This window comes from Diceros bicornis, chromosome 23, assembly GCF_020826845.1.
Source record: "Diceros bicornis minor isolate mBicDic1 chromosome 23, mDicBic1.mat.cur, whole genome shotgun sequence".
Taxonomy (NCBI): Eukaryota; Metazoa; Chordata; class Mammalia; order Perissodactyla; family Rhinocerotidae; genus Diceros; species Diceros bicornis.
In genome coordinates, this window is record NC_080762.1 from 15459700 (window position 1) to 15487552 (window position 27853).

At 36.1% G+C, this 27853-nt stretch overlaps 1 protein-coding gene across 1 annotated transcript in view; it reads left to right on the forward strand.

The window, feature by feature from the left end:
- The first annotated feature begins 5715 nt into the window (after positions 1-5715).
- Positions 5716-27853, forward strand: part of TBC1D32 (TBC1 domain family member 32) — a 202994-nt gene continuing 180856 nt past the window's right edge. Inside the window, exons 1-4 of the mRNA XM_058566374.1 lie at positions 5716-5839; positions 6030-6187; positions 15942-16103; positions 27628-27805. Of these exons, the coding sequence (XP_058422357.1) occupies positions 6033-6187; positions 15942-16103; positions 27628-27805 (495 nt within the window). The 5' untranslated portion in view covers positions 5716-5839; positions 6030-6032. The remainder of the gene's footprint in view (positions 5840-6029; positions 6188-15941; positions 16104-27627; positions 27806-27853) is intronic.

Below are 27853 nucleotides of genomic sequence, written 5' to 3' on the forward strand. Positions count from 1 at the left end.
GAAATACTTTTATTGACAGAATGGTATCCCTACAGCAGAACTGGATGACCTCATTTTTATTCTATTAGCTTAACATTTCTTGGTTTTAAACATGTCTATGAATTTGAAATTATATGCCAACCACCAAAACCAAGTAAAAGCAAAGAAATATTATGACTAACCAAATAAATTATATAAATTGGGTATCTGTTTAGTATAGCCTAAAATAATTTTTAAAAATAAGTAGTTATAGGTATGTGAGAAGATGAGAGATCAATGTTAAAGGTGAAAGCTTGTGACTTGTAGGTAGAATCTGGTTAGTTGAATAAGTACAAAAATATTCAGCCAGTCAGCCAGTCGTGGGAGTTTAAATTGAGTTCTCACTCAGCTGTGTCTATGGATGATCAATTTCTTTTCTAGAATATATGGTGCTGTTTGCCACAGTGGTGGGTACTGTACACTGGCTCTCTCATCTTCAAATCCCCACTCCTTCTCCTGTGCCCTCCTGTTCTGTAAAGGCTGTAGTACTATCAGTGACATTTTTAGACTGCCTTGAAGCTAGTGTTCTGGATATGAATTAAGTTCTGTAAATTAACTACACTTGCACAATTTGGAAGGTAGATATTTTATGCTTTTTCTTGGGACTGACTACATCTGGATCCCTACATAAAAGGTAAATAAACTTCTTCTCTTGCTTAAGCTACTATTTTTTGCCCTTCTCTTTCCTTTACAGTGGCTTATATTGTAACACAAACTAACATAAAATATAAGTGAACTTTGAAGTTCGGGCCTCAGTCTGAAAATGACTGCATGTTACTCTATTAACAGGTATCATGTAGTTTAATGAGGGAGCAAATGTCATATGTTTATAGGAATAAGACTTGGAATAGCTTATCTACAATTCTTACATAAAAGACTTCTGGTTGTGGGCTGGTAATATGCCCTCAAATCATAGAGCTGGGTAAAGTACTTAAAAACTGTGTTAAAGTCAAGTCTTCAAAAGCAAGATTCAGTTATGCTTGATGGAGGTGAATGTATTATAACCTTACTTTCAGAAGAGTGAGATTCTTGTCTTGCTGGCATCTTGTTAAAAGCAGAATTGATAAGACAGGGATAGGACAATAGCTTAGAGGCCAATTTGAAAAATTCCTTAGGCCAAGTTAGGTAGAATTAGTAAATGAACTCTGTAGATAAGGAAAGATAGATACCGACACTAATGAAAATTCTTTTTCCAGACATTGGAGCAAACCCTTGATGCCAAGCACTTATATTTTAGGTAAATGGTCAAACTCTATATCAGACTTTTAGAGGTATTTTTCATCAGTAAGTCTTTGGTTTTCAAATCTGATGATAATATCCCTCTGGGAAAAAACAAAGACCATTCTAAAACGGGGGATCTCAAAGATAAAAAAGGCTTTAATTAAGGATGTTGGAGGTTTATACCCTAATTTCACTCTGATTTATAGCTAGAGGGGAAAAAAGCCAATTTCAACACTTTGAAAATTTGACATGCTTTTACTATCTTATTAGATCATAAAATTGGACCTGGCCAAGTTCTATGAAAATATTCAATTCACAGTTGTAGAAAGGGGCAACAATGATAATAATATTCAATAGTGACTGAACACTTTCCCCAAATTCAAGGTCTTTGTTAGTCTCTTACATGTGTTATCTCACTGCAAGTCCACGAGGCTCAAGCACCTTCTATGCTCAGCCTAGTTTTTGTTTTTAATTAAAGCAAACACATAAAAACCATGTTTAAGGTAATTGCCCCAGCTACTGTGGCCATATCTGTTTGGAACAAAAATCAGTGCCTTGGCAAAAGTCTAACATGTACAGAACAGACATAAGAAAGATCAGCAGTTTATGCCATCATGGGAAACTCATTCTATTAGGAACACCATGTATTGGATAATGGGATAACATTTAATTGACCAAGTCAGATTCTGCAGCAAATAGCATTCCCTTGGCAACAGACTCTGAGAATGTAAGATTTGTATGCAGCAGATTTATTGGTGTGTACTCTTGGGAATAACATCTAGTAGAAGGGTGGGAAGCACAATTAGGAATAAGGATAGAGTTGTTCCAGTTGAGGCAAGAAGGATGGCCCATTAGATACCACATTGACCAGTCATCAGTCATGGGCCTCCCTCAGGGAGGGAGCATAACTTTGTGCACGGCCGCTTCCTGCTTCCAGGGCAATGCCTGAAGAGGGACTCAGCTGTGAAATGTCAGCAGCCAACACTCCAGGAGCTGGGGGAATGAGTGCTTGGTCTTGAAGGGAAATCTGGCCTGTGTACCATGGCATCCTCTACAGAGTCTTAGGGAGTTTTGAATGCAGGAGGCACTGACAGAAAAGAGGATCAGTAGAAGCAGAGATAATGAAGAGACAAACTGGGTCATGAAAATGGTAGGGCTATTACAGTATTAACAACAAGGTAATTGGATGCTACAAGTTTTTGGATATCGAGAGGCTTTTGTATCTTTAACAATGATAAATAATATTTCAAGTCTTCATAAATGCTAACTGCGTAATTGCTGAGGCAACTGTATTTTTACTACTTGTTTCTTGCAGACTGAAAAAGTAAACCTAAAAAACATAGATCTTAGATATTCAACTTTGAAGTGCATCTTTTTTTTATAACATTGTTTTATTCTTCCTCACCGACATTTATACATTTTATCTATTAACTATTATTATTATTTTTTGCTTGAGGAAAATTGGCCCTGAGCTAACATCTGTGCCAATCTTCCTCTATTTTGTATGTGGGTTGCCACCACAGTGTGGCTTGATGACTGGCGTAGGTCCGTGCCTGGGATCCAAACCCATGAACCCCAGGCCGCCGAAGCGGAGAGCACCAAACTTAACCACTGTGCCACCAGGCCGGCTCCCTGAAGTGCATCTTATTTAAAGATATTTTGTAAGGACATGTGCAGAAACCTTCTTTGGAAAATATTAAAGACTTTTGGAGAGATTAAGAATTTTGCTTCCTTAAAGTTCGAAATTATTATATCTTCCTGTTGAATTATACAATTTTTTAAAATTATGAAGTGACAGGCTATATCCCTAACATCCTTTTTCTTAAATTTTATTTTTGCTGACATGAATATAGCTTCAACAGCTTTCTTTTGGATAATATTCACCTGATTTATCTTTCTCTACCTTTTTAGTTCTAATTTTTCTATGTTTTTAAGGTTTCGATAAATAGCATATGGTTTGTTATTTTAAAATCCAATCTGACAGTTCTTTTAAGTGTAGGGTTGAGTCATTTAAATTTATCAGTGTTTTGGACTTTTTCTATCATTTATTTTTGTACATTTTTCCTATTTTTCTTATGTTTCTGTTTTCTTTCTTGACCGTTTTTTGAATTTATTGGGGCTTTTTGTTTTTCTATTCTTACATATTTTCCCTCCATTTTTTTTTCTATTGCGAGGAAGACTAGCCCCAAGCTAACATCGGTTGCCAATCTTCCTCTTTTTGCTGAGGAAGGGCTAACATCCTTGCCCATCTTCCTCTACTTTATATGGAACTCCTCCACAGCATGGCTTGACAAGCAATGCATCAGTCCGCTCCCGGGATCCAAACCTGCGAACTCGGGCCACCAAAACACACCACGTGAACTTAACCACTAAGCCACCGGGCCGGCCTCATCCAGTTTTTGAATTTAAATTCTCTATTTCCAATCTTCTAGTGATTACATTTGAGATTTTACCACACCTACCTAACCAAGTTTAATATCTTAAACTCCCTGTAGAAAAATACAAGGATCGCAGAATACTTCAACTTATCATTCCACTTCCTACTTATGCATGTTTGTTTACAGTATTTCAGTACAATGCATTTTTACTTTCAAAAATTAGAATATTACAGATCATTGTTTTATGCAGACATTATTTATTGAGATTTACTTAAATCCTTTACCCCCTTTTTGGCTGTCTTTCCTTCTTGCATCTCAGTTATGAAGGTTATTTTTCTTCTTCCTAAGGTCTATCCTTTAGAACAGTGGTTCTCCATCTGTGCGGTTCAAATTGCCCCCAACCCCTAGAAGGCATTTAGAAATGTGGGAACACTTTGTCATCACAATGATTTGCTGGCATTTGCTGGCATTTGTAGTGTAAGCTAGGAACACCGAACATCTTGAAATACACACAGGACAATTTCCCACATAAAATAATTGTTCTGGTTCCTTTATGACTTTCAGTGGTCCTGCTGGACATTCATGTAGATGAAAAAGCTCTTGATAAGTATCTTAGTCTAGGAATAATTCCATTTATATAAAAATAATATTTGGCAGAGTTTTAATACACTGAATTTTCCAGGGATACAAAAGCTATGTAAATCAAGAAAAGCATATTTTATTTTGTTCTGAATTTTATCAATAAGAGTTTACCATTTCAGAAAATCACATCACTAATGGCTGTATTAATCCTGGTGTTTGAGTTGGCAATACAACTCTACAATACAGTCTGGCAATACAGACTAATCTGTGTTAGTCTGAAAATGCAGCTGTCACATTGTTGGTGATTCTGTGCACGTGCACATGCATGCACACACAGATACACGCACATATACATATTGGATTTTATAGCTTCGCCCACAAATAAAGCTACAAGTATGCCTACTCTGTTAGTATGTTTTTTCCTTAATGTAATAGTGAGAAAATCAAAACCAAGCATACATTTTACCAAAAAACATGCTGCCGGAGCTAGAAAAGATATATCATACTTTTACTCCTGAGAGTAACTGCATAGAGATTAAAGGAGTCATTGATCCTGGCCGACAGGTGAAGTGTACCAGATGTTGTTGGACCAGGGGAGTAAAATATAAGGCTGGTTAAGCGAGAATTTACTGACATTGAACCACTCATCAGTGGCTTGGGATCAACTATTCTGTAGACACCAGGATCTGATCCTAATACTCTTCTGGGTTGGCTCCCTGCAGCTTGGACATGACCATGGTCTGGGGAATTATTAGACTGCAAACCGGATGAGGGACAATGATTATCCATTGCAGCTTCCTGTAGAGTGGTCTTTATATGCTATATCTCATAGTGTCTCTCTGGAATCCAGTTGTATCCTACTACTAGCAGGATAAATGTCTAATCCCTTAAACGTGCCAAATATGACTCTTTCAGATGTGTCCCATTTACTTCTCTAGTGCCCTCACCTCCTCCTCCTACCTCTACCAACTCAAGCACCGGAAAATGCTACACTCTCGCAGGTCCCTATCCTTTGAGTGTCCAATTTGTTGTCTTTGCTTCTTTCTTTGAATCTTCTTTCGGGTTAAAAGGTGATTCTGGGTCTCCACAGCACCCACCTGGTGCATTTCTCTAGCACAAAACTTAAATGCACTGCGTTGCAATCGCTGATTTCTTTTTGTTTCTGTTAGATTATGAGGGTGTCCTCTTCATAGTTCCTAGCAAGGTGCTTGGTAAAGGGTAGGAGTCAATAGATGTTAGCTGATAGAGGAAAACAGCACTGCAACATTTTAATACTATTCACTCAATGAAAACTTTTCAGGCTATTTTCAGTTTCACTTCTATCTTTCTTTTATTGACCCCCTTCTCTCCGTACTTTTTTCCCTCTCACCTACAACCCCGAGGCTGTGGGGAGCTGGCGCACCTGTACCTTCCTCTAGGAGCCTGGACCGGTCGCCAAGCCGCAATCCCTCCCGCCCAGGACGACACGTCAACGTGCTGGCGTCACGCGTAGCGCTGACGTCCCGCCGTCGGGCCCACCCGTCAGAGCCTTCCAGGATCTCTTTTTTGCTGTTAGTCGAGGGACATTGAGCTCTGTTGGTACCGACGGCAGGCAACGACGAGTACCAAAGGCCGGACCTCGCGGACCCTGCTTTGTCAAAGTAAGGTGACTTATTGTCCTGAAGGACGCGCGGGCAGCCGCGGGTCCGCCCCCAGCGCTGGCCGCGGTCTCCCGGGGAACGGCGCTGTGCGCGGGCCGGGGGGTGGGGAGGGTGGGGGGGGGCACGCGTGCGCAGTGCGCCGCGTTTGCTCGGACCCGTAGTAATGGGCTTGGGTATTTGATTCCGACAGAGGATGGCCCGTTTCTCCGGCGACGATGAGGCGACGCTGCAGGAGATGCTGAGGCAGCTGTTCCAGAGCGTGAAGGAGAAAATCAGGGGTGCTCCCTCCCTGGAGTGCGCCGAGGAGATCCTCTTACATCTGGAGGAAACTGATGAAAATTTTCACAAGTAAAATTGCTTTTCATGTGTTAAGCAGACAAACCAGCTGATCCAGAAAAGGTCAAAGTGCAGTTAGATAAAGAAAGTTCATTTGTTTATTGTTAAAATAGCGCCCAAGTTGGAGATTCATTTTTTCATTTATTTACCCAAACGCCTAATTGATTTTTATTCTTTACTTACTTTACAAAGCTTCTGCCTCCCTTGTGTTTTTACTGACACAACCACCATAATCCTAATTCTTTATTTTTTCTTCTGGGCAAACTAATAACATTAATTGTAAATTATTGTTATTCATTTAAGATTAGTTCTGTTATTTCAAAGGATTCCTGTCACTATACCTAAAAGCATTGAGTTCCCGAGATCCCTGTTCCCTTTGCTGATGTAATATTTCAGTGGCTGCAACAGTTATCCATTCTGAGCACTGCAGGAATAGTGAAGTGAGATTATTAACTTCCAGTGGAATAGCCTAAGTTCCTATAAAGGGATAAGGCACATATTCAAATGTCTGTGACACCTATCAGGAATGTAAGTGCTGTAGAAGAGGTACAGAGTGCTCTTGGTTTGGGAGCAGTAGAGATAGGAAGTTTAATGAGAGAGGCACCATTTGAGGTAAATCTTCAAGGATATGTTTCCTTAGAGACCTGTATTTTTTTTTGGATTTGATTCATATAATTTAAATTAAGCCTCTCCATTGAAAAGTTTACCTCCAAGTGCCTCAGTTTATTAGTAGTAGTAGTGGTATTTTTAATTCCGTGGTTGCCTTTATTTTGATCTTACGTAGAGGACATTTAAGTTTTTTCTTGTTATGTTACCTTGACTGACTGTTGGGTGCCATGAAGTTCTATTTGTCTAGAACTCTTATCCATTTCATACATGGGCATCAGAGAGTCCTTGAGCCCTTTAATATTCTATGAAAAAGTTTGAGTTCACTTGCAGTTTTATGGGGAGAGCATTTACAGGTTTCACCAGATTCTCAAGGGAGTTTTAAAACGTGTGGAAGGAATTCAATAATATAGAGTTTCTAATTTAATTATTATTTCTGGTTATACATATGATTTGTATTTCCATAATCTTCTTGTTTATTTCTTAATTGAATGCACTATTAATAGCTGATATTGGATGATGATACTCTTTATTTTGGAGATACCAGAGACTAGCTTTTATTGGTTAGTTGTTGATTTATTACTTAAACAGTGACATATAGAAAAACTGTAGCTTTCTCAGATTCATTCATTTGGTCATTAATGTTTTGTATACTCACGTAATACTGATTGACTTCACACAAATCTACATGAAGCATTAAATATAGGGTTTCATTTCTGGTTTTTATTTCACATGCAAACAGTTGTTTAAAATATTTGTAAATTACTGAGTTTTTGCTAGGATCATATTCTGAGAATTTGTCCATTTCCGCGAGATTTTCAAATTATTTGTAAGTTTTTCATTAATATCCTATTACCTTTTTAATATTTCCAGTATCTGTAGTTATGTCCCCCTTTTTATTCTTGATTTTTATTTGTGTTGTCCCTCTTTTGTTCTTTATCTGTTTTCCTAGAGGTTTATTAATTTTATTAGTCTTTTCAAGAAACCAGCTATTAGCTTTGTTTTTCCTTTCTATTATTTGTTTATTTTATGGTTCTTTAATTTCTGCTATTTGCTTTTTTTTCTTCCTGGAAAACCTTTAAAACTTTTGTGATGAGTGCTTAGCTCATTAATTTGCAGCTTTTCTTCTTTTTTTAAATGTAAACGTTTAAGGCTACACATTTGCCTGTAAGGATTGCTTTACCTGTGTCAATTTTTAAATGCTTTTCAAGTTAAAGTTGGATCATTGTGGTTCTTTTCAGCAGTCTAATAACTGTTTTAATAATGTAATTTACTCTTTTTCAACAGTTCATTAGTTAGATTAAATGCCTGCTGATTAACTTGCATAGTTAATATTTACTATTTATTAAAGAGATTTACTTGTGGCCTACCTAAAAAAACCCAGGCACAATCAAATTATAACTAGTTTGTGATGTTAAAAGTAAGATTTATAATCCTAAAATTAATTTGTAGTCTTAAAATATAGATAGTAAAATTCATGTATTAGCTTCACTAGCCTGAGGTCTGTGTCTTAGGAGGAAGTACTCCTTATGTAGGAGAGGAAAAGAGGAAGAGATGCTTGTCTTTGGTATTTTTATAGAATCTTACAATCTCTGAGTTGAATGAGATCTTAAAGGTCATTTAATCCAGGTACTCATATTTTCACGTCTTTTTTTCGCTGACCTAACTCTCCTTGAACACTAAATGTTCTTAAGTCACTTAGGTATATATTGCCTCCCAAAGTGTTTCATACTTCAGAATTATCTCTCATTCCATCTCCACTATCAGAATATTGGTTCCTTAAATCCACATGATGTTGTCCTGGTATTAGCAAGAAAAATAATCTTACTAAACAGACTTATAGGCGAAACTGGTGTCTCTAGGCTATTGGCATTTTTGTAAGAAGATGGTTTTTAAAATGATTGAGTCCATAAATGATGGAATTGCAAGTGGTATAATAAATTCACTTGGGGGAAAATGCAGTCATTTAGGGAGGAACCATAGTGGAGGCAGTACAGCCCTATCTGGGGATTTGCCCCACAGGGCGGCTGCCCTAGACTTTCTCTGCTTTCCGTAGCTTCTTCTATTTTTCTACCTGAAACTGTACACATTCTCTAAAACATGCAAGCTTTCCCCTTTTTCTTTGAAAAGTGGCAGCAAGGATTTGAGGCCTGAGAGAGACCGGTAGGGAAGAGGACATTGCTTTCATTATGTATGTATGTGTTATGTAAATTTTTACACTTAGACTGGCCCTTTATAAAACCAACAGCCTTAGTGTTCAATCTTGGCTACACTAGAATCAGTTGAGGGCTGTTTAAAAAAATACTGATGATGGGCCTTACCATAAATAAATCAAAATTTCCTAAGGGGCTTGGCAGAGGAGGAGGGATAAGGGTGGGGCCTTGGTGTTTTTGAAAGAGCTCTCTAGGTGATTCTAATATGCAACCAGGGTTGAGAACCAGAGTTAGAGCATACTTAACTTGCATTTCAATGAGAATTATATTATAGTTTGTTTTTTTTTTAAATACTTAACCAACCCTAATGATTGTAATAGTCTCTAACACAGGGTCTCATGTTTTTAGCCCTCTAATCTGATATGTTTTTGGTTTGATACAGAAGTTACACAATAATATGTATTGAATTGGGTTTATTCTTTGTTTTACAGAAGAATCTACCAGTGACTTTTTAAATTAGTGAACTCTAGTGTGTGTAAGTGGTAACTTCAGGGAAACGTCCATTATGCTAAGTGCTATCCCTGTATAGAGAAATTGCTAAGAATGGTATGCGTTTCCATAATTAATGAATACATTTCTAGTAACTGTTTATCATGACTCGGAAGTTTATTCTTTGACCTGAAAGATTGTTGGTGATGTAAAATGCTCATTTTCTTTTATGTAGCCTTTTATATACTAATATGCTATATAAAGTTAAGTTTGTTATATAATAACTCCTATGATTCTGAAATATCTGTTTTAAGAATTCTACATATCAGCGTTATAATTCATAACTTACACTAATAAAATATCTTTAAAACATATCATCACTGATAAATTTTTCTATACATGCTTGAAAAAGTTCTTGCTTGTTTAAATAGCTAAGAAACTTGTACTAGAGTTTTTTATGTCCTTATGTTGTAATAGTAATCTCTATATCTGTGTATATTTTGATATAAACATTTTAAACATGTCAGAAATTCATCATGGAAAAAATCATTAAATTTTCGTGCAAAATCTAGGTAATAAAGCTGGAGAAAAAAGAATGGAAAAAAGTGAATGTTCTTTTACTCAACTTCATAAAATTTTCCTATGTGACTGTGAAAAATTTCATATTCATCAGTGGTAGAGCAAAATGATCAGGCACATTGTTGTGTATTTTAATTGAGCTGCTTCTGAAATGTGGTGAAGTCACATTTTTCTTTAGTAGCAAAGAACTGTCCTCTTAGGTTTTAATGTCCCTCTTGGAGGAATATTTGGAAGCAGGTGTTTTGCATTCATTTGGTAATAGTGTCATTGAAACCAAATTTTTTTCTCACTAAATTACTTTTAAGGTAACAGATAAGGTTAGTCATATATATGTATAGTATATTTGGTGATAAAAGTGTCAAGATATAAAAAAAATAGTATATATAATAAACAATAGTTTTCATATTAGAATTATCATCTCCACTAAGTAGTAGGAAACTGAAATTTAGCAAGGTCAGATGTTTTGTCTAAGGTTGCAAGATTGATCAGTGTAAGATTTAGAACTTAAACCTGAAGTAAACTGATCCATAGATTTCTAAAAGTATAAAAATTTTAAATCTGTTTATTCATTGTATATATCATATCCTTTAAAAAACTATAACAAACTCTGTTATTAGAAAATTTAAAAAAGAACAATGAATATTAATAAATTTCAGTTAAAATATAAATCAATAGAAGTCATATTTATTGTAGTCCATGACAGTCAAAGATGTATTATTCCTATAATATTATATTCTTAGTCTTTCCAGCACAGGTAGAATATGTTAATTCTGAAAATGTTAACACAGAAATAAGGTAGTTGTGGAGAACACACATCTTTTTTGGGTCTTCAGATCTCATTATGCACATCTGCCAACTATATCTCAGAGCCAGCTGTGTGTGTGGAGGCAGTATAGGGACTGTCAAATGTTAAAAAATGAAGAATATCTTTGAAGGATTCTCTTGAAACCTTAATCTTTGAGTTCTTCTTTTTGCCTGTGTAAGTTTTCACTATTTTGTATAGAATATGCAAAGATTTGGTTTATAATTAGAAATATACAAACCAGAAAAAAAGTTAAGATTTAAAAGGGATGAGAAGTTGGCTTGTATAAGGGAAGATCTTTAAGTAATATAAGGCAATGATGAATTACCAGAAGAAGCAAAAACTGCTTAGATGATGATTAGGGGCTGTTTTCTATACATATGATTCAGTAAGTTTGGGTTTTGTTTGGAGTATTTCTAAAAATTAGTGTTTGTTGTTTTGATCAAATATTGCAAGACATTAAGTTTACAAAATAACTTTGTCTTCCTTTTCTCCTGTTCTTAATAGATACCTACTAAACTTAGAAGTTGCTAGCTAAACATCGAGTATAAATATTAAACATTTAAAAGTAAATTCAATGAATAACTTAAAATAAATTTTGAAGTAAATTATATTTTTAAATTTAATATGCTAATTATAATTTTGAGAAAATAAAATTCAATAGATTTACCTACCTAAATGAAAGAAATTTAAATAGTATACAACTTGGTAAAAATATGAGTATTACATGTATTTATTTCCCTTCTCAATCTCAATTTACCACTAATACAGAACATCTCTTTTATTACTTGAACATTTTTGGAAGTTTTACATCTCTGGGGGAGCGTGGGGTTGTGGGAATGACATGGATTTTGGAGTAAGGTGGACCTGAATTAGTAGCTTGTGAATTGGACAAGGCTCTTTAACTTTTCAATCTATGTCCTCATCTATTTTATCTGTCTCATATTGTAAATGAAACAATAAAATGCTTAGCACAGAGTCTAGCACATGGTAGTCATTTAAAAGTCCATCCTTGGTTATATATGAATAAGCATGGTTGGTGGTTTGTCCAGAATATTGAGTGTGACCTCATTTAAATGGAGATGCCGTGATAAAGGGCCTTGATTGATTAGCTATTTAAATTCCAGGCCAAGGAAGTTGTATTTTAAAGATAATAGGCAGCCAGTAATTAGTTTTAGATACAACAAATATTTATTGAGACTCGTACGTGATGTGCTGTGAGGTATTGGTATGAGTAAAATGTCTCTAACGCAGAAGTAAATCAGTGATTTTTGAGGACCAATATGACTGCAGCGTTCAGGGTAAACATGAGAGGGAAGAGAGTGAAGGTAGGAAAACAAGCTGCTGCTGTAGTCTCTGCCTGAGGTGATGTGGTTTTGCACTGATTGACGGAAATGAAGAAAAGGAAGTGATGAAGCCAAGGGATGTGTAGGAGATGTTAACAAGTGTTGGTGACTGGATGGAGATGATAGAGTGGGTGGGCGTGGGGTGCAGAAGATGGAGAAGGTAAAGAGTATTCTGTGGTCTCAGTCTGGGAGTCCTGAAAAATAATGTTAGTGCCAGAAATGTGGTGGGTAGTTGGGAAGAGGGGAGTTCTTTTTGCTCTGCCCTTTCTTTCCTTTTATCCCTTCTTTTTTCTTTACAGAGGGGAATGTAGGGAGAATGAGAGACCATGTATGGGAGGTTAGTTATAGCATAATGCTACCTGAAATTATTAATAGGCATTTAATGAACAAGGAGCTAACCGCTAAAACAAATATGTAAAAAGGATAAGCAAGTTCAGACTGACAGCCACTGACATTGTAGGAAAGGAAGAGATAAACCCTTCCCCAATGCTATATTTCAGTCCAACAAGTATTGTACAGGGTATTGAAGATGATACGCTGATAAGTGCATTTGTCCTGTTCTCAAGGATATAAAGAATATAAAAATCTGGGTTTAGATGTGATCAGGAGCCAAGCAGAAGATAAAGCAGGTCACTTGACTACCCAGAAGACAGAATATTTTAAGTGCTATTAGGGAGGGGCAAAGTGCTATTGGGGCTTGGGAGAGAAAGAATGTCAAGTTTTGGGGAACCAGGAAAGGCTATATCATGAGGTAGCATTTTAGGTTGTAAAAGATGATCCTACTTAAGGAGAGGTGGTGGTAAAGCACTAAATAGGTGAAATAATATCATCAAAGGTGTTGGGAAAAGAAACCATGGAGAGTGCTGGGCGTATGTAAAGCGTAGTGATGAGACGTAAATCTGGTAGGATAAATTGGGATCTCAGAGGGTTTTAAATGTCAATGGCAAAGTGTCTCTTAAATTTAATAATAATGATAGTAATAATAGCTGCCACTTAGTGATTGTTAAATTTATGCCAGGCTCTGTGTTAGGTGCAGGGCATATATTATCTAGACTATTTATAATGATTTCCAAGAGAAATGCTGTCCCCATTTTATAGGTGGAAAAAACTGAAGCCTAGAGAGGATATGTAATTTGGGCAACGTTACACAGCTAATCAGTGGGGGAGACAATTAAAAACTAATTCTACGTGATTCCTAAAACTAAGGCAGGACCTGCTTATTCTGTTATTGCGTTGATGCTTGGTCTTTTAATCAAAAAAGTCAGTTAATACAGAGGATCATAAAGTGATTCCTACATATTTTAAATATTTGTATACAAAGCAACTAAATGTACGTTTATTCACTAATATTTTGAGTTAATACTGCTTGTTTGAGTAGGAATCTGCTGATCGGATTCTAAGAACCTTAGGCTAGTTTAAAAGCTGTCTGAATACAGAATCTGTCTAGATCAGTGGTTCTCAAATTACGGTCCTGGGACCGGCAGCCTTGGCATCGGCATTGGCATCAGCATCAGCCTCACCTGGGAACTTGTTAGAAACGCAGATTCTTGGCCCCACTGTATGCCTACTGAATCAAAGCTCTGAGAGTGGGGTCCAGCAATCTGTGTTTTAACAAGCCCTTCAGGTGATTCTGATCTATATTATAGTTTGAGAACCGCTGATTTATAGGATGACCTAAGATGGCTCTTGCAATTGTTTAGCTAAAGGTTACAAAGATGTGAACATTAATCTGGTGGCAGTGGGAAGGGAAAGAGAAGTTGTGGAGGAAGAATTTATAGAATTATAGAATTTGTTACTTAATTAGATAAGAGCTATAATGGAGAAGATTGTAGTTAAAGCCGAGGCTATACACAGGTATCTGGTTGAAGGATGGTACCATTAACAAAGAAATATGTTAGGAGAGAAAGTGGTTTGTAATGGGTGGGTAGCATGATAGATTTGGTTTTGGTTATGCTGACTGATATGGTGAAAGGACATAAAGTAGCCTTGTCCATCAGGCAGTTACATACAGGTCTGGCATTCTGGAGAGATGTTTTGGCAAAAGAAAGAGCTAAAGAAATCACCTGTTTGTATTGAATTTGAAGTTGAAGCTATGGGAGTGGAGAATACATTTGCTGCACTCTTTCTTTTTTTTTTTTATTTTTTTTATTTTTATTTATTTTATTTTTTATTTTTTGTGAGGAGATCAGCCCTGAGCTAACATCCGCCAATCCTCCTCTTTTTTTGCTGAGGAAGACGGCCCTGGGCTAACATCGGTGCCCATCTTCCTCCACTTTACATGGGACGCCGCCACAGCATGGCTTACCAAGCAGTGCGTCGGTGCGCGCCCGGGATCCGAACCAGCGAACCCCGGGCCGCCGCAGCGGAGCGCGCGCACCCAACCGCTTGCGCCACCGGGCCGGCCCCTGCACTCTTTCTTTTTAATCTTACAGTTTACAATTATAAAGTTTAAGTTTCTTGTCTATTGCCTACTTAATTTAAAATAGTGGGATGAAGTATACATGATCATTGCCAAGTTACAGATGAGAAACCTGAGACTTGCCCAGGGTCGCACAACTAGAATAGTAGAGGTCGCACGCAGGTCTTTTTGACTCTTAGCCTGTACTTTTGTTATAATACCACATGGCTTTATGTCACATATCTCTACCTGACTTTTGAGGCCTGCACTGTCTATGGCAGGCCTGCCACTTACACTACTGAAGCAGCCGTGGGGATTCCAGGAAGCAGCGTGTTAGGAGTTACAGAGAAATGGGCAGGGCAGGAAATCCCAATCAAAAGCAGTTAAAATTAAAAATGAAATCCTTTGACTACCTGGGTAAGGTGGCTGTTCTGTAGAGGATATTCAATCATTTAATAAATATTGGACTGAAGATCATATGCTGGATACCACAATGGACTCATAATTATGGGAAGAAAATTATTTAGGCTTACCTTGATCTTCTGTACTGCATATATGCAAGACTGTTATACAGCAATATATTCAAACTGAAATTCTTGAACATAGTGGCATTTACAAAAATGGCCCATCCTAAATTATCTTTGTCATGTCAGAGACCACAAAAACTTTAACTTTTCCAAACCATGATATAAATTATAATCATTGCTCTTTATTTTCAGTAAACATGTTCATAAAATAATTATCCACTTTTGGAACTCTTGCCTTCTCATATTTGCTGTATTGTCTGAATTTGCGAACTAATTTTAATGTTAACATTAACTTAACAGTATGAAGACAAATGTACAATGGATTGAAATGTCTGAGATACTTCTCTCTGTAAACATAGTCAGACAAGAGCTGATTAGGTGAAATTTAGGTCAGTTACCACTTTCAAAATGTACACAAAAACTCTTCTGATGATGGAGCTTAACCTTTTCCTATTTATTCTGTCATAATTACTATTATTCTAGTCCGGTTTTCCTCATCAGCTTGAATAATTATGAAAATCTTTAACAACTGCTTTCCCCACCGTTAACCATCACACGTTAAAGATAGAAGCATAAAAAAGAAATATGAAAAGACTCCTAATCCATTAAAGGTTGGGTTGATCCCAAAATTTACTTCTGACTCCCTGTCATCTTTAAATAATGATCTTTGACTAGTATCCCACAAAAAACCCAACAAAATTCTAGATTAGCTTGACGATTTGGGCTGAATAAATAATTTAATTCCAGCTTAAGGTAAGAAGTCTGAATATGTTACATATCTTTCTGTGCTAACATTTTTTAGGGGTATGGTTAATAAGTGAGTTCATGACATTTACTGCATTTATTCTTTTAAATATTTGTTTCAGCTATGAATTTGTGAAATACCTTAGACAGCATATATGCAACACTTTGGGGTCTATGATTGAAGAAGAAATGGAAAAATGGACATCTGATCAGAATCAGGGTGAGGAATCTGGCTATGACACAGTTGTGCAGCAAGTTACTAAAAGAACTCAGGAATCTAAAGAGTGAGTATGCCCACAGTAATATTTTAAAGTAAATTTTCTCTCAACAGGGTTCCTTGAAAGCACCCCTAACTCATGCTCCCCACAGTCTGTTTCCTTCATAGCAGCTAGAATGATTGTTTAAAACAGTGAGTCAGGTGGTGCCACTCTTCCACTCAACACTCTCTGAAGGCTTCTCATCTCATTCAAAGTAAAATCCAGAGATCCTTCTGTAGCCTAGCAGGCCCACCATGAGCCTTCTGCTCCTCTCCTACCTCATTTCTTATCATATTCCCTCTCACACTGCTCTAGCCACACTGGTCTTGTGCTTTCTCAATCACACCAGGCAAAGCCCTCCCTCAGGGATTTGCACTCATGTTGCTTCTGTTACCTAGAGTGCCTTTTCCCTAAATATTTGCTTGATTTTCTCCTTCACTTTTTTAAATAACTATTTTTAGAGCAATTTAGGTTCACAGCAAAATTGAGCAGAAGATATAGAGATTTCCCATATACCTTCTGCTCCTACACGTAGGTGGACTTCCCCATTATCAACATTCTCCACCAGAGTAATATGTTTGTTTCAACTGAGGAACCAACATTGACACATCATTATTACTCAGAGTTCATACTTTATATTAGGGCTTACTCTTGGTGTTGTGCATTCTCTGGGTTTGGACAAATTTACAGTGACATATATCCACCATTATAGTATCATGCAGAGTAGTTTCACTGCCCTAAAAATCCTCTGTGCTCTGCTTATTCATCCTTCCCTCTCCCAGCCTCTGGCAACCACTGATCCTTTTACTGTGTCTGTATTTTTGTCTTTTCCAGAATATCATATAGTTGGAATCATACAGTATGTAGCCTTTCAGATTGGCTTCTTTCACTTAATACAATGCATTTAAGTTTCCTTCAAGTCTTTTCATGGCTTGATAGCTCATTTCTTTTCAGTGCTGAGGAATATTCCATTGTTTGGATATACCAAGCATCTCAGTTGCTTCCAAGTTTTGTCACATAAATTAAACTGCTATAAACTTCATGTGCAGGTTTTTGTGTGGACTTATGTTTTCAACTCCTTTGGGTAAATACTAAGAAGTATGATTGCTGGATCATATGGTAAGGGTATGTTTAGTTTTGTAAGAAACTGTCAAATTGTCTTCCAAAGTCACTGTACCATTTTGCATTCCCACCAACAATATATGAAAGTTCTTGTGGCTCCACTTACTTGTCAGCATTTGTTGTTGTCACTGTTCCAGATTTTGGCCATTCTAAGAGATGTGTAGTGATATCTCATTGTTCTTTTAGTTTGCATTTCCCTGATGACATATGATGAGGAGCATCTTTTCATATGCTTATTTGTCATCTGTATATCTTCTTTGGTGAGGTGTCTGTTGAGGTTTTTGGCCCATTTTTTAATCAAGTTGTTTTCTTGTTGAGTTTTAAGAGTTTTTTTGTATATTTTAGATAACAGTCCCTTATCAGATATGTCTTTGCAAATATTTCCTCCCAGTTTCTGTCTTGTCTTTTCATTCTCTTGACAGTGTCTTTCACAGAGCAGAAATTTTTAATTTTAATGAAGTCCAGCTTATCAATTATTTACTTCATGGATTATACCTTTGGTGTTGTATCTAAAAAGTCATCATCAAACCCAAGGTCATCTAGATTTTCTCGCATATTATCTTCTCAGATGATATAGATATTGTGTTTTATATTTAGGTCTCTGACCCATTCTGAGTTAATTTTTGTGAAGGGTATAAGGTGTGTGTCTAGATTCATTTTTTTGCATGTGTATGTCCCGTTGTTCCAGCACCATTTATTGAGAAGACTATCTTTGTTCCATTGTATTGCCTTTGCTCGTTTGTCAAAGATCAGTTAACTATATTTAAGGGTATTTCTGGGTTCTCTATTCTGTTCCATGGATCTATTTGTCTATTCTTTTGCCAATACCGTACTTTCTTGATTAGTGTAGCTTTATAGTAAGTCTTGAAGTCAGGTAGTATCAGTTCTCTAACTTTGTTCTTCTCCTTCAATATTGTGTTGGCTATTCTCATTTTTTGCCTCTTCTTATAAACTGTAGAATCAGTTTGTTGATATCTACAAAATAACTTCCTGGGATTTTGATTGGGTTTGCACTGAACTTATAGATCCAATTGAGAAGAACTGACATCTTGACAATATTAGGTCTTTCTAATCCATGAACATGGAATATCTCTCCATTTATTTAGTTCTTTGATTTCTTTCAACAGAGTTTTATAGTTTTCCTTATATAGATCTTATATATATTTTGTTAGATTTATACCTAAAATTTTCATTGTTTTTGGTGCTAATGTAAATGGTATTATGTTTTTAATTCCAAATTATACTTGTTCATTGCTAGTATATAGGAAAGTGATTGACTTAGGTATCAATCAACTTTGTATCCTGCAACCTTGCTATAATCATTTATTAGTTCTAGGAGTTTTTTTGTCAGTTTTTTCAGATTTTCTGTATAGAAGATTATGTCATTTGTGAACAAAGACAGTTTTATTTCTTCTTTCCTAATTTGTTTACCTTTTACTACCTTTTCTTGTCTTATTGCATTAGCTAGGACTTCCAGTAGGATGTTGAAAAGCAGTGGTGAGAGGGGACATCCTCGCCTTGTTCCTGATACTCCTTCACTTCTTTTTAGATCTCAGTTGAATGTCTCCTTATCAGAGAGGCCTTCCCTGACCTCTCTATATAAAACAGTAGCCTTTCCCTGTTACTTTCTCTCCCTTAGCTTGCTTTATTTTTCTTCTTAGCTCTTTTTGTCCCTGATTAATAAAGGATAATGTATGTGTTTGCTTATTTTTATCATTTTTTTAGTCTATTTCTGTGTCCTTAGTGCCTCAGAAATGCCTGGTACATCTTGGGTACTTGATAGGTATTTGTTAGTTGCATTAATGACTTTGTCTCTTGCCAATATAATCAATTTTATATTATCAATGTTTGATAATTCTGACTTTAGCAATAAATTATTTTCTCTTTTCTTCTCCCTCCTTGTATACTAATGATATATTTAATAAGTAACTACTGTACATTAAATGTTAGATCTTGGGGCTAAACAGATGAATAGGGTGCCTCCTACCTTCCAATAATCTGTAGTGTTTTTGGGAATTGATCTTACACTGAAAAAGATACTTGAAATAGTTTCAATACAGTATGGTAAGTGCTGTGATATAGGCAAAAGATCACATGGAAATATAGAGGAAGAGTATTAGTTAGAATACACATTAAACAGCTATAACAAATAGACACCAAAATATAGAGGCTCAAAGAAGGCAATTTTTTTTCTCTTACATAACAGTTCACAAGTACGTGAGAGCAGGGTGGGTAGGTGGATCTGCCCAATGAGTTCATCCAGGGATCCCAGATTCCTTTTATTTTATTATTCCATCACATCCTAGGGCACGGGCTAGCAAACTTTTTCTGTAAAGGGCTATACAATAAGTATTTTAGGCTTAGCAAACTGTTGTAGTATGAAAATAGCCATAGGCAATATGTAAATGAAAGAGCACGCATATGTTCCAAGAAAACTTTGTTTACAAAAACCCGTGATAGGTTAGTTTAGGTCCAGAGTACACATTTTGCCAAACCCTGTCCTTGGGTATTACCTTCAACTGCATAGTTAGAGCAGCCCCACTAACTCCATAACTGTTTCAACCTGGCCAAGCAAAAGGAGAGTGGAGGGCAAGGTTCTTTATCGACTCACTTTTTATTGGCTAAAACTTGGTCATATACCCATACTTATCTACAGTGGAGACAATACCTAGCTGATGACCATGGGCCCACAGTGATAACTTTGGGGAGGGGTTTTAACCTAATACTACATGGAAGAGGAGGAGGATGGATACTGGGGATGATAAATAAACTCTCTCACAAGTGTCGTTCAACCTAGTCTCACAGTAGTCATGGAAGACTAAAAAAGGTAAGTTGGTCACTTAGGAGCACAGTTTTTATCAAATTAAACTCCACAGAACTTTAAGATATCGGTGCTGGAAAATACCTTAGAAATCATTTGTTCTAAGCCCCTCATTTTACAGACCCAGAGAAGCCAATTAAGTGACTTGTCCCGAGTGGTACAGTTGTTGGATACGGGAGTCCAGTGTGGAGGCTGTCTGTCTCTTAGTTCCCTTTTGGGGGCACTTTTTGGTGTATATTGCCCTGTAAGAATTCTCATATTGTTCTTTGTATGGTTGCTTGTGTTCTTGACTCCCTGCTAATCCACTATAGATTCCTAAGGGCAGGAACTGTGTTGTATATATGTATCTGACCTTCAACCTTTTATAAATGCTCTCCATGTATATTTTTCATTGTTTGCCTGCCTTTCTATCCTGACAGAAGATGGGGAACAATATAGATGCCTCAAAAACCTTGTTTTTTGACTAAAGAGGTCATGAGGCTAAAAGTTGGCCAGGTGAAGGGAAACCGAGTGGATACTATAGATATTAGGGAGCCACTCTGGGTTCTTGAGAGTGGAACAACATGACAAAATGCCTAACTCTCACTCAAAAAACAATTTAATGGGGCTGGCTCAGTGGCGTAGTGGTTAAGTTCGTGGCCCAGGGTTCGCAGGTTCGGATCCCGGGCACAGACCTACGCACTGCTCATCAAGCCATGCTGTGGCGGCATCCCGTGTACAAAATACAGGAAGATGGGCACAGATATTAGTTCAGGGCTAATCTTCCTCAGCAAAAATAGGGTTGGCAACAGATGTTAGCTTGGGGCTGATCTTCTTTACCAAAAAAAAATTTTAATATATAGTAGTAACTGAGATGAAAGAAGGTTTGAAGTTTCCTTCTCATATTTAAGCTCAGCTACTTGGAGATTCCTCATTTTAATTATCTTTCAATCCTTGCCATATGATTGATGTTTGAAGGTCTGTTTTTTTTCCCCCAGCATGAAGTGTGACACAGCAGGAGACTTTAGGGCTATAAAAGGTGGGATGGGCAAGTAGAGTAGGTTTCTAGAGTCTCTGTAATTCATGCTTCTTAGTGTAGCTCTAATTTTTAGCTTCTAATTCTTAGGGGAGCTAGCAAATTAGTGTAATCTGATGTTAAAAATTGTTTTCTGGGGGCCAGTCTGGTGGCATAGTGGTTAAGTTCACGTGCTCCACTTCAGTGGCCCAGGGTTTGTGGGTTAGGTTCCCTGGCACAGACCTACATACCGCTCATCAAGCCAGGCTGTGGCGGTATCACACATACAAAATAGAGGAAGATGGGCACCAATGTTAGCTCAGGGCAAATCTTCCTCAAACGAAAAGAGGAAGATTGGCAGCAAATGTTAGCTCAGGGCCAATCTTACTCACCAAAAAAAAAAAAAAAAAAGGAAAAAAATTGCTTTCTGAAGCTAGATGGCAATGATTTTTTTAGTCTTATAAAAATTTTACATAATTTTTATGCACAGTAAAATATTTTTAATTTGGATCCCACAAATTTATTTTTGGTGATGATTTGGACACATGACATTTGCTTTGTTAATTTTAGTCTCTGGACTTGGATGTATGTGATTCTCTGGGTGCCTTTGGCATCTGGGTTCTTTCCATGCTGGGCCATCCTGGTTGCTTCCTACTGCAGTTTGAAGGTGGGCATTGAAGCTTAGAATATAGCTCATTTTTCCAGTATTAGAAAACTTGGAATATATACCTGAGCCTATAATATTTTAAATATTTCAAATTTTAAAGGATTAAATTTGACTTATTTTTAAATAGTCAAACATTTCTTTGTGACTTTGGACGGGACTTCTTTCCCTTTGTGACAACTGATTGTACTATTTGAATAAATATATTGTTGAACAAAGTGACAATGTACAGCTATAAATAAATTTACCAAGTTCAAACCACTAATATATATTAAATAAAAGCCATAGAGATCAAGATTTCTTATTTGTTGATTTGGAGAAAAAAACAAACAAACGAGTCATCTCCGTCTTTGGATAATATTGTAATTCCTAGTAGTCTATTTTTTGTAGTATTATTAAACTTATTCTAAAAAGAGTACTAAAACACTTTATTAGTCAGAAAATGAAAGCATTTTAATGCTAAGAGCAAAGTTTTATATGAGACTGTTAGGAAATTACTTTTTATCTCTGGGTAAACCATTTAATTTTCTTGTGTTTCAGTTTATCCATGTGTAAAATTAATACAGTAATCATTACCTCACAAAGATTTTAAATGTCTTAATGAGTGTTTGCCTTCCACTTTGTGAATCATGGGTGAAAGATTTTAAATTGTACAGAGTATTATTTTCTTCTAATTTTTATTTCTTTTATGATTCATCAGAAATTACTTAGGGCTAATGTGGCAACAGTACATGAATCAACAACATTTTTACTGTAATAATTACAAATTACTTTCCTAATTAAACATTTTGATATTTATTTTGAGGTTTGCCATGGAAGAGTTCGATTGTGGAAGCTATCATATATGACTCTTATATAAGTGAAGTACTTACCATGTGCATTTTCTTTGTTAATTGATGTGGTTTTTATTTACTACCTGTTAGAGCTTTTTCTTATTTTGATTTCTTGGAGTATGAAAGAATCTTCTCAGTGGAGTCCGTATTCTATCCTATATCTGGTTTTCCATGGCTTTTTCAAAACTGCAATGGCTACTATTAAGTTCTTCATTTAATTTTTGATCTTGTTGGTGTAGCTCTCTAGTTTCTTTTTGTTTTAATTTTAAAAATTATCATTCTTATTCTTCCTGTGGCCAGTTTGCCGATATTTCTTGCAGAAGAATTCATGTCAGTGGTTTCAAAAATTCATGTTTTCTAGAGGAAACATGTAAAATGAAACTTATAGATTTTTTTTATGACTTTTAATTACCCTTACTCTTACTCTGTAAATCACTAAGATTGACTTTTATATTCCTTCATTAAATCACCATATTGTAAGCTTTAAGGGGACAGGACTTTATATTGTTCACATGGCTGTGCCTAACTGCAAAGGGGTCTGGGGAGTGTGGTTTAGTCCTATGCCCAGCTATAGTCCAGTTACTGTGGAAGGAGACAGCAGCTTTTGGTGGATAGCTATTGACTGCTACCAGGGCATTGCTATAGTGCCGTTTCTTGCTGCTCAGAAAGTGTAGAGGAGGAAGCTGGCCCTTCTGGCTCAGTTATCCTGTATGTACTTTGTCAATTAGTCTGATGAGTGTCTAGGATTCCTTCTTGCTCTTTATATCCCTTTACTTTCAACTTGGATCTTCCCTGGACTCTTTCTCAACTCCGTAGCAGTTCTTTTCTGTATGTATTTCCCCTTGTATTGTTCCTGATTTCAATGTTGTTTCAATATTTTTATATAGTCTCATAATTTCTGAGGCTTTATATATATATGCCAACAAATTGGACAATCTAGAAGAAATGGATAAATTCTTAGACTTATACAACCTCCCAAAATTGAACCAAGAAGAAATGGAGAATCTGAATAGACCAATCACAAGTAAAGAGATTGAAATAGTAATCAAAAACCTCCCAAAAAATAAAAGTCCAGGACCAGATGGCTTCTCCAGTGAATTTTACCAAACATTCAAAGAAGATTTAATACCCATCCTCCTCAAACTATTCCAAAAAATAGAGGAAGATGGAACACTTCCTGAATCATTCTATGAGGCCAACATCGCCCTGATACCGAAACCAGACAAAGACAATACAAAGAAAGAAAATTACAGGCCAATATCGCTGATGAACATTGATGCAAAAATCCTCAACAAAATATTGGCAAACCGAATACAACAATATATTAAAAAGATCATACACCATGATCAAGTGGGATTTATACCAGAGACGCAGGGATGGTTCAACATCCGCAAATCAATCAACGTGATACATAACATCAACAAAACAAAGAATAAAAACCACATGATCGTCTCAATAGATGCAGAGAAGGCATTTGACAAGATACAACATCCATTTATGATAAAAACTCTCAATAAAATGGGAATAGAAGGAAAGTACCTCAACATAATAAAGGCCATATATGACAAACCCACAGCTAACATCATTCTCAACGGGGAAAGACTGAAAGCCATTCCTCTGAGAACAGGAACGAGGCAGGGCTGCCCACTCTCACCACTCCTGTTCAACATAGTACTGGAGGTTTTGGCCAGAGCAATTAGGCAAGAAAAAGGAATAAAAGGAATCCAAATAGGTAACGAAGAAGTGAAACTCTCACTATTTGCAGATGACATGATTGTATATATAGAAAACCCTAAAGAATCTGTTGGAAAACTGTTAGAAACAATCAACAACTACAGCAAGGTTGCAGGGTACAAAATCAATCTACAAAAATCAGTTGCATTTCTATATGCTAATAATGAACTAACAGAAAGAGAGCTCAAAAAGATAATACCATTTACAATTGCATCAAAAAGAATAAAATACCTAGGAATAAATCTTACCAAGGAGGTGAAGGACCTATACAATGAGAACTACAATACATTATTGAGGGAAATCTACGATGACATAAAGAAATGGAAAGATATCCCATGCACGTGGATTGGAAGAATAAACATAGTTAAAATGTCTATATTACCTAAAGCAATCTACAGATTCAATGCAATCCCAATCAGAATCCCAATGACATTCTTCACAGAAATAGAAAAAAGAATACTAAAATTTATATGGGGCAACAAAAGACCCCGAATAGCTAAAGAAATCCTAAAGAAAAAGAACAAAGCAGGAGGCATCACAATTCCTGACTTCAAAACATACTACAAAGCAATAGTAATCAAAACAGCATGGTACTGGTACAAAAACAGACACACAGATCAATGGAACAGAATTGAAAGCCCAGAAATAAAACCACACATATACGGACAGCTAATTTTCGACAAAGGTGCTAAGGACATGCAATGGAGAAAGGAAAGTCTCTTCAATAAATGGTGTTGGGAAAACTGGACAGCCACATGCAAAAGAATGAAAGTGGACCATGTGCTATCGCCATTCACAAAAATTAACTCAAAATGGATCAAAGACCTGAAGGTGAGACCTGAAACTATAAAACTCATAGAAGAAAATATAGGCAACACACTATTTGACATTGGGTTTAAAGGAATCTTTTCGGATGACATGCCTACCCAGACTAGGGAAACTAAAGAAAAAATAAACAAGTGGGACTTTATCAGACTAAAGAGCTTTTATAAGACAAATGAAACCAGAATCAAGATGAACAAACAACCAACCAGCTGGGAGAGAATATTTGCAAAACATACATCTGACAAGGGGTTGATCTCCATAATATATAAAGAACTCACACAATTGAACAACAAAAAAACAAACAACCCGATCAAAAAATGGGCAGAGGAAATGAACAGACACTTCTCCAAGGAAGATATACAGATGGCCAATAGGCACATGAAAAGATGCTCAACATCACTAATCATCAGGGAAATGCAAATCAAAACAACACTAAGATACCACCTCACGCCCGTTAGAATGGCTATAATCACCAAGACAAAAAACAACAAATGTTGGAGAGGATGTGGAGAAACAGGAACCCTCATACACAGCTGGTGGGAATGCAAATTGGTGCAGCCTCTATGGAAAACGGTATGGAGATTCCTCAAAGAATTAAAAATAGAGATGCCCTATGATCCAGCCATCCCACTACTGGGAATCTATCCAACGCACCTGAAATCAACAATACAAAGAGGCTTATGCACCCCTATGTTCATTGCAGCATTATTCACCATAGCCAAGAAGTGGAAGCAACCTAAGTGTCCCTCGACTGACGATTGGATTAAGAAAATGTGGTATATATATACAATGCAATACTACTCAGCCATAAAAAAAGACAAAATCGTCTCATTTGCAACAACATGGATGGGCCTGGAGCGTATTATGTTAAGTGAAATAAGCCAGAAAGAGAAAGACAAACACTGTATGATCTCACTCATATGTGGAATATAAACCAACACATGGACAGAGAAAACTGGACTGTGGTTACCCGGGAAGTGGGGGTGGGGGGTGGGCACAAGGGGTGAAGGGAGTCATATATGGGGTGATGGACAAACAAAAATGTACAACCCAAAATTTCACAATGTTAGAAACCATTAAAATATCAATAAAAAAAATATATATATATACATGTATATAACTATACGTATTATATTAAATTTATTTATAGTTGTATATTATATAAATTATATATTGTTAGATAATATGATTAAATATTTAATATGTTGAAAATTATATATATAAATTACATATATTTAATGATATATAATTTATATAATATGTAATTTAAAATATATTTTAAAATTTCTTTAAACTTTAAAATCTCCATCTACTATTTCTAGCCAAATCTACCAGCATGATTTTATTGCTTTTGTGAGAGAGAGTACCTTACCTATTCTTCCTTTGATTTGTGCAGTTACAGTGACCATTAACTTGAAATATAAAGAAAGTTTCTGTGCTTATTTTCCTAATGTATTTCCATTATTATAATGATAAACAATAAAAATATGTATCATGCTTTATATTTACAAAGAACTTTGAGGTATATATTCTCATTTATTTCTTGCTACAGTCATGTGAAATAGGTTAGCCAGATTGTATTCTTTTTATCTCATTTTATAGTTGAGGAAAATGAGACATTTATGACGACAAAGCTAGTGGGTAATTAGGATTCTAATCCAAGTTTTCTGAATCCAAATTTAGTACTTTATTTTCCACGTTTATTTAAATCTCTATGCCCTTTTGTTTTAAATATAGAAATTTCAGTGGTCAAGGTCACATTCCTCATTTGTAAAATAAAGGGTAGACTAGATTATTTTTATGGTTCCATCTAGCTCTAAAATTCTGTTTCTTGGGTTTTTGGGGATCTCAATCTAATATTAATATGGATGCTTGGGAGTTTGCACAGAAGAAAAGGAGAAATTTATTATAAGTTCTTTTTGAGATTCTTAGACCCATAGAACTGAAAGGAATCTTAGAAGTTATCCAGTTCAAACTCCTAGCAATTTTAGGAATCTCTTTCCTAACATCCCTGACAATGCGTTCTCTAGCCTCTGTTTGAAAGGACCCACTAACAGCTTAGCTGTTATTTAGCTCTCAGTTTTGGCTACGTATGCCTATAGATATAAAATATAAGCAGGGGAGAAGGGAAGGAAAGAAAAGAGAGGAAAGGAGGGTAGAGAACGAGATACAAATAAAACAAGGAATAAAAGTGACATGTAAACAGGCTGTGTTTTGGTAGTATGATATTAACAGTTGACTTGGTTGCTAATTACTGGAATCTATGACATTGGAACATCTTGCCTTAGATTCTGTTAATTTTACTACCTTGGTCCATGTAGCCAGATGAAAAATCCTGGGAAATAACACACATTTTGGATTTCCTATTAACTTTTATTCCTGTTGTGTAAATTCTGTTGTGCCCTTTGTTCTTTAAGAAAAGCTGACAGATTTTTTTTTCTTTAGAATTGCATTCTTAAAGGACTTTACAGAAAAAATAATCAGATAGTTTAATTTAGTTGAATGTTTTAATTTGTTCTAATAGTCTTTCTCTTACTAAGACTGCTTTGAATTTAAAGATACAAAGAAATGGTGCATTCCCTGAAGAACATCATGATGGTAGTGGTGGAATCTATGATTAACAAGTTTGAAGAAGATGAGATGCGAAGTCAAGAAAGGCAGAAAAAAATGCAAAAGGAGAAAAGCAGTAGCTACTGCACAGACAATTGCTCTGACAGTGACTCATCATTCAATCAGGTGTGTTGTTTAGTTTTGCATTCATGTCTTGAAATAGTGTTTAATAAT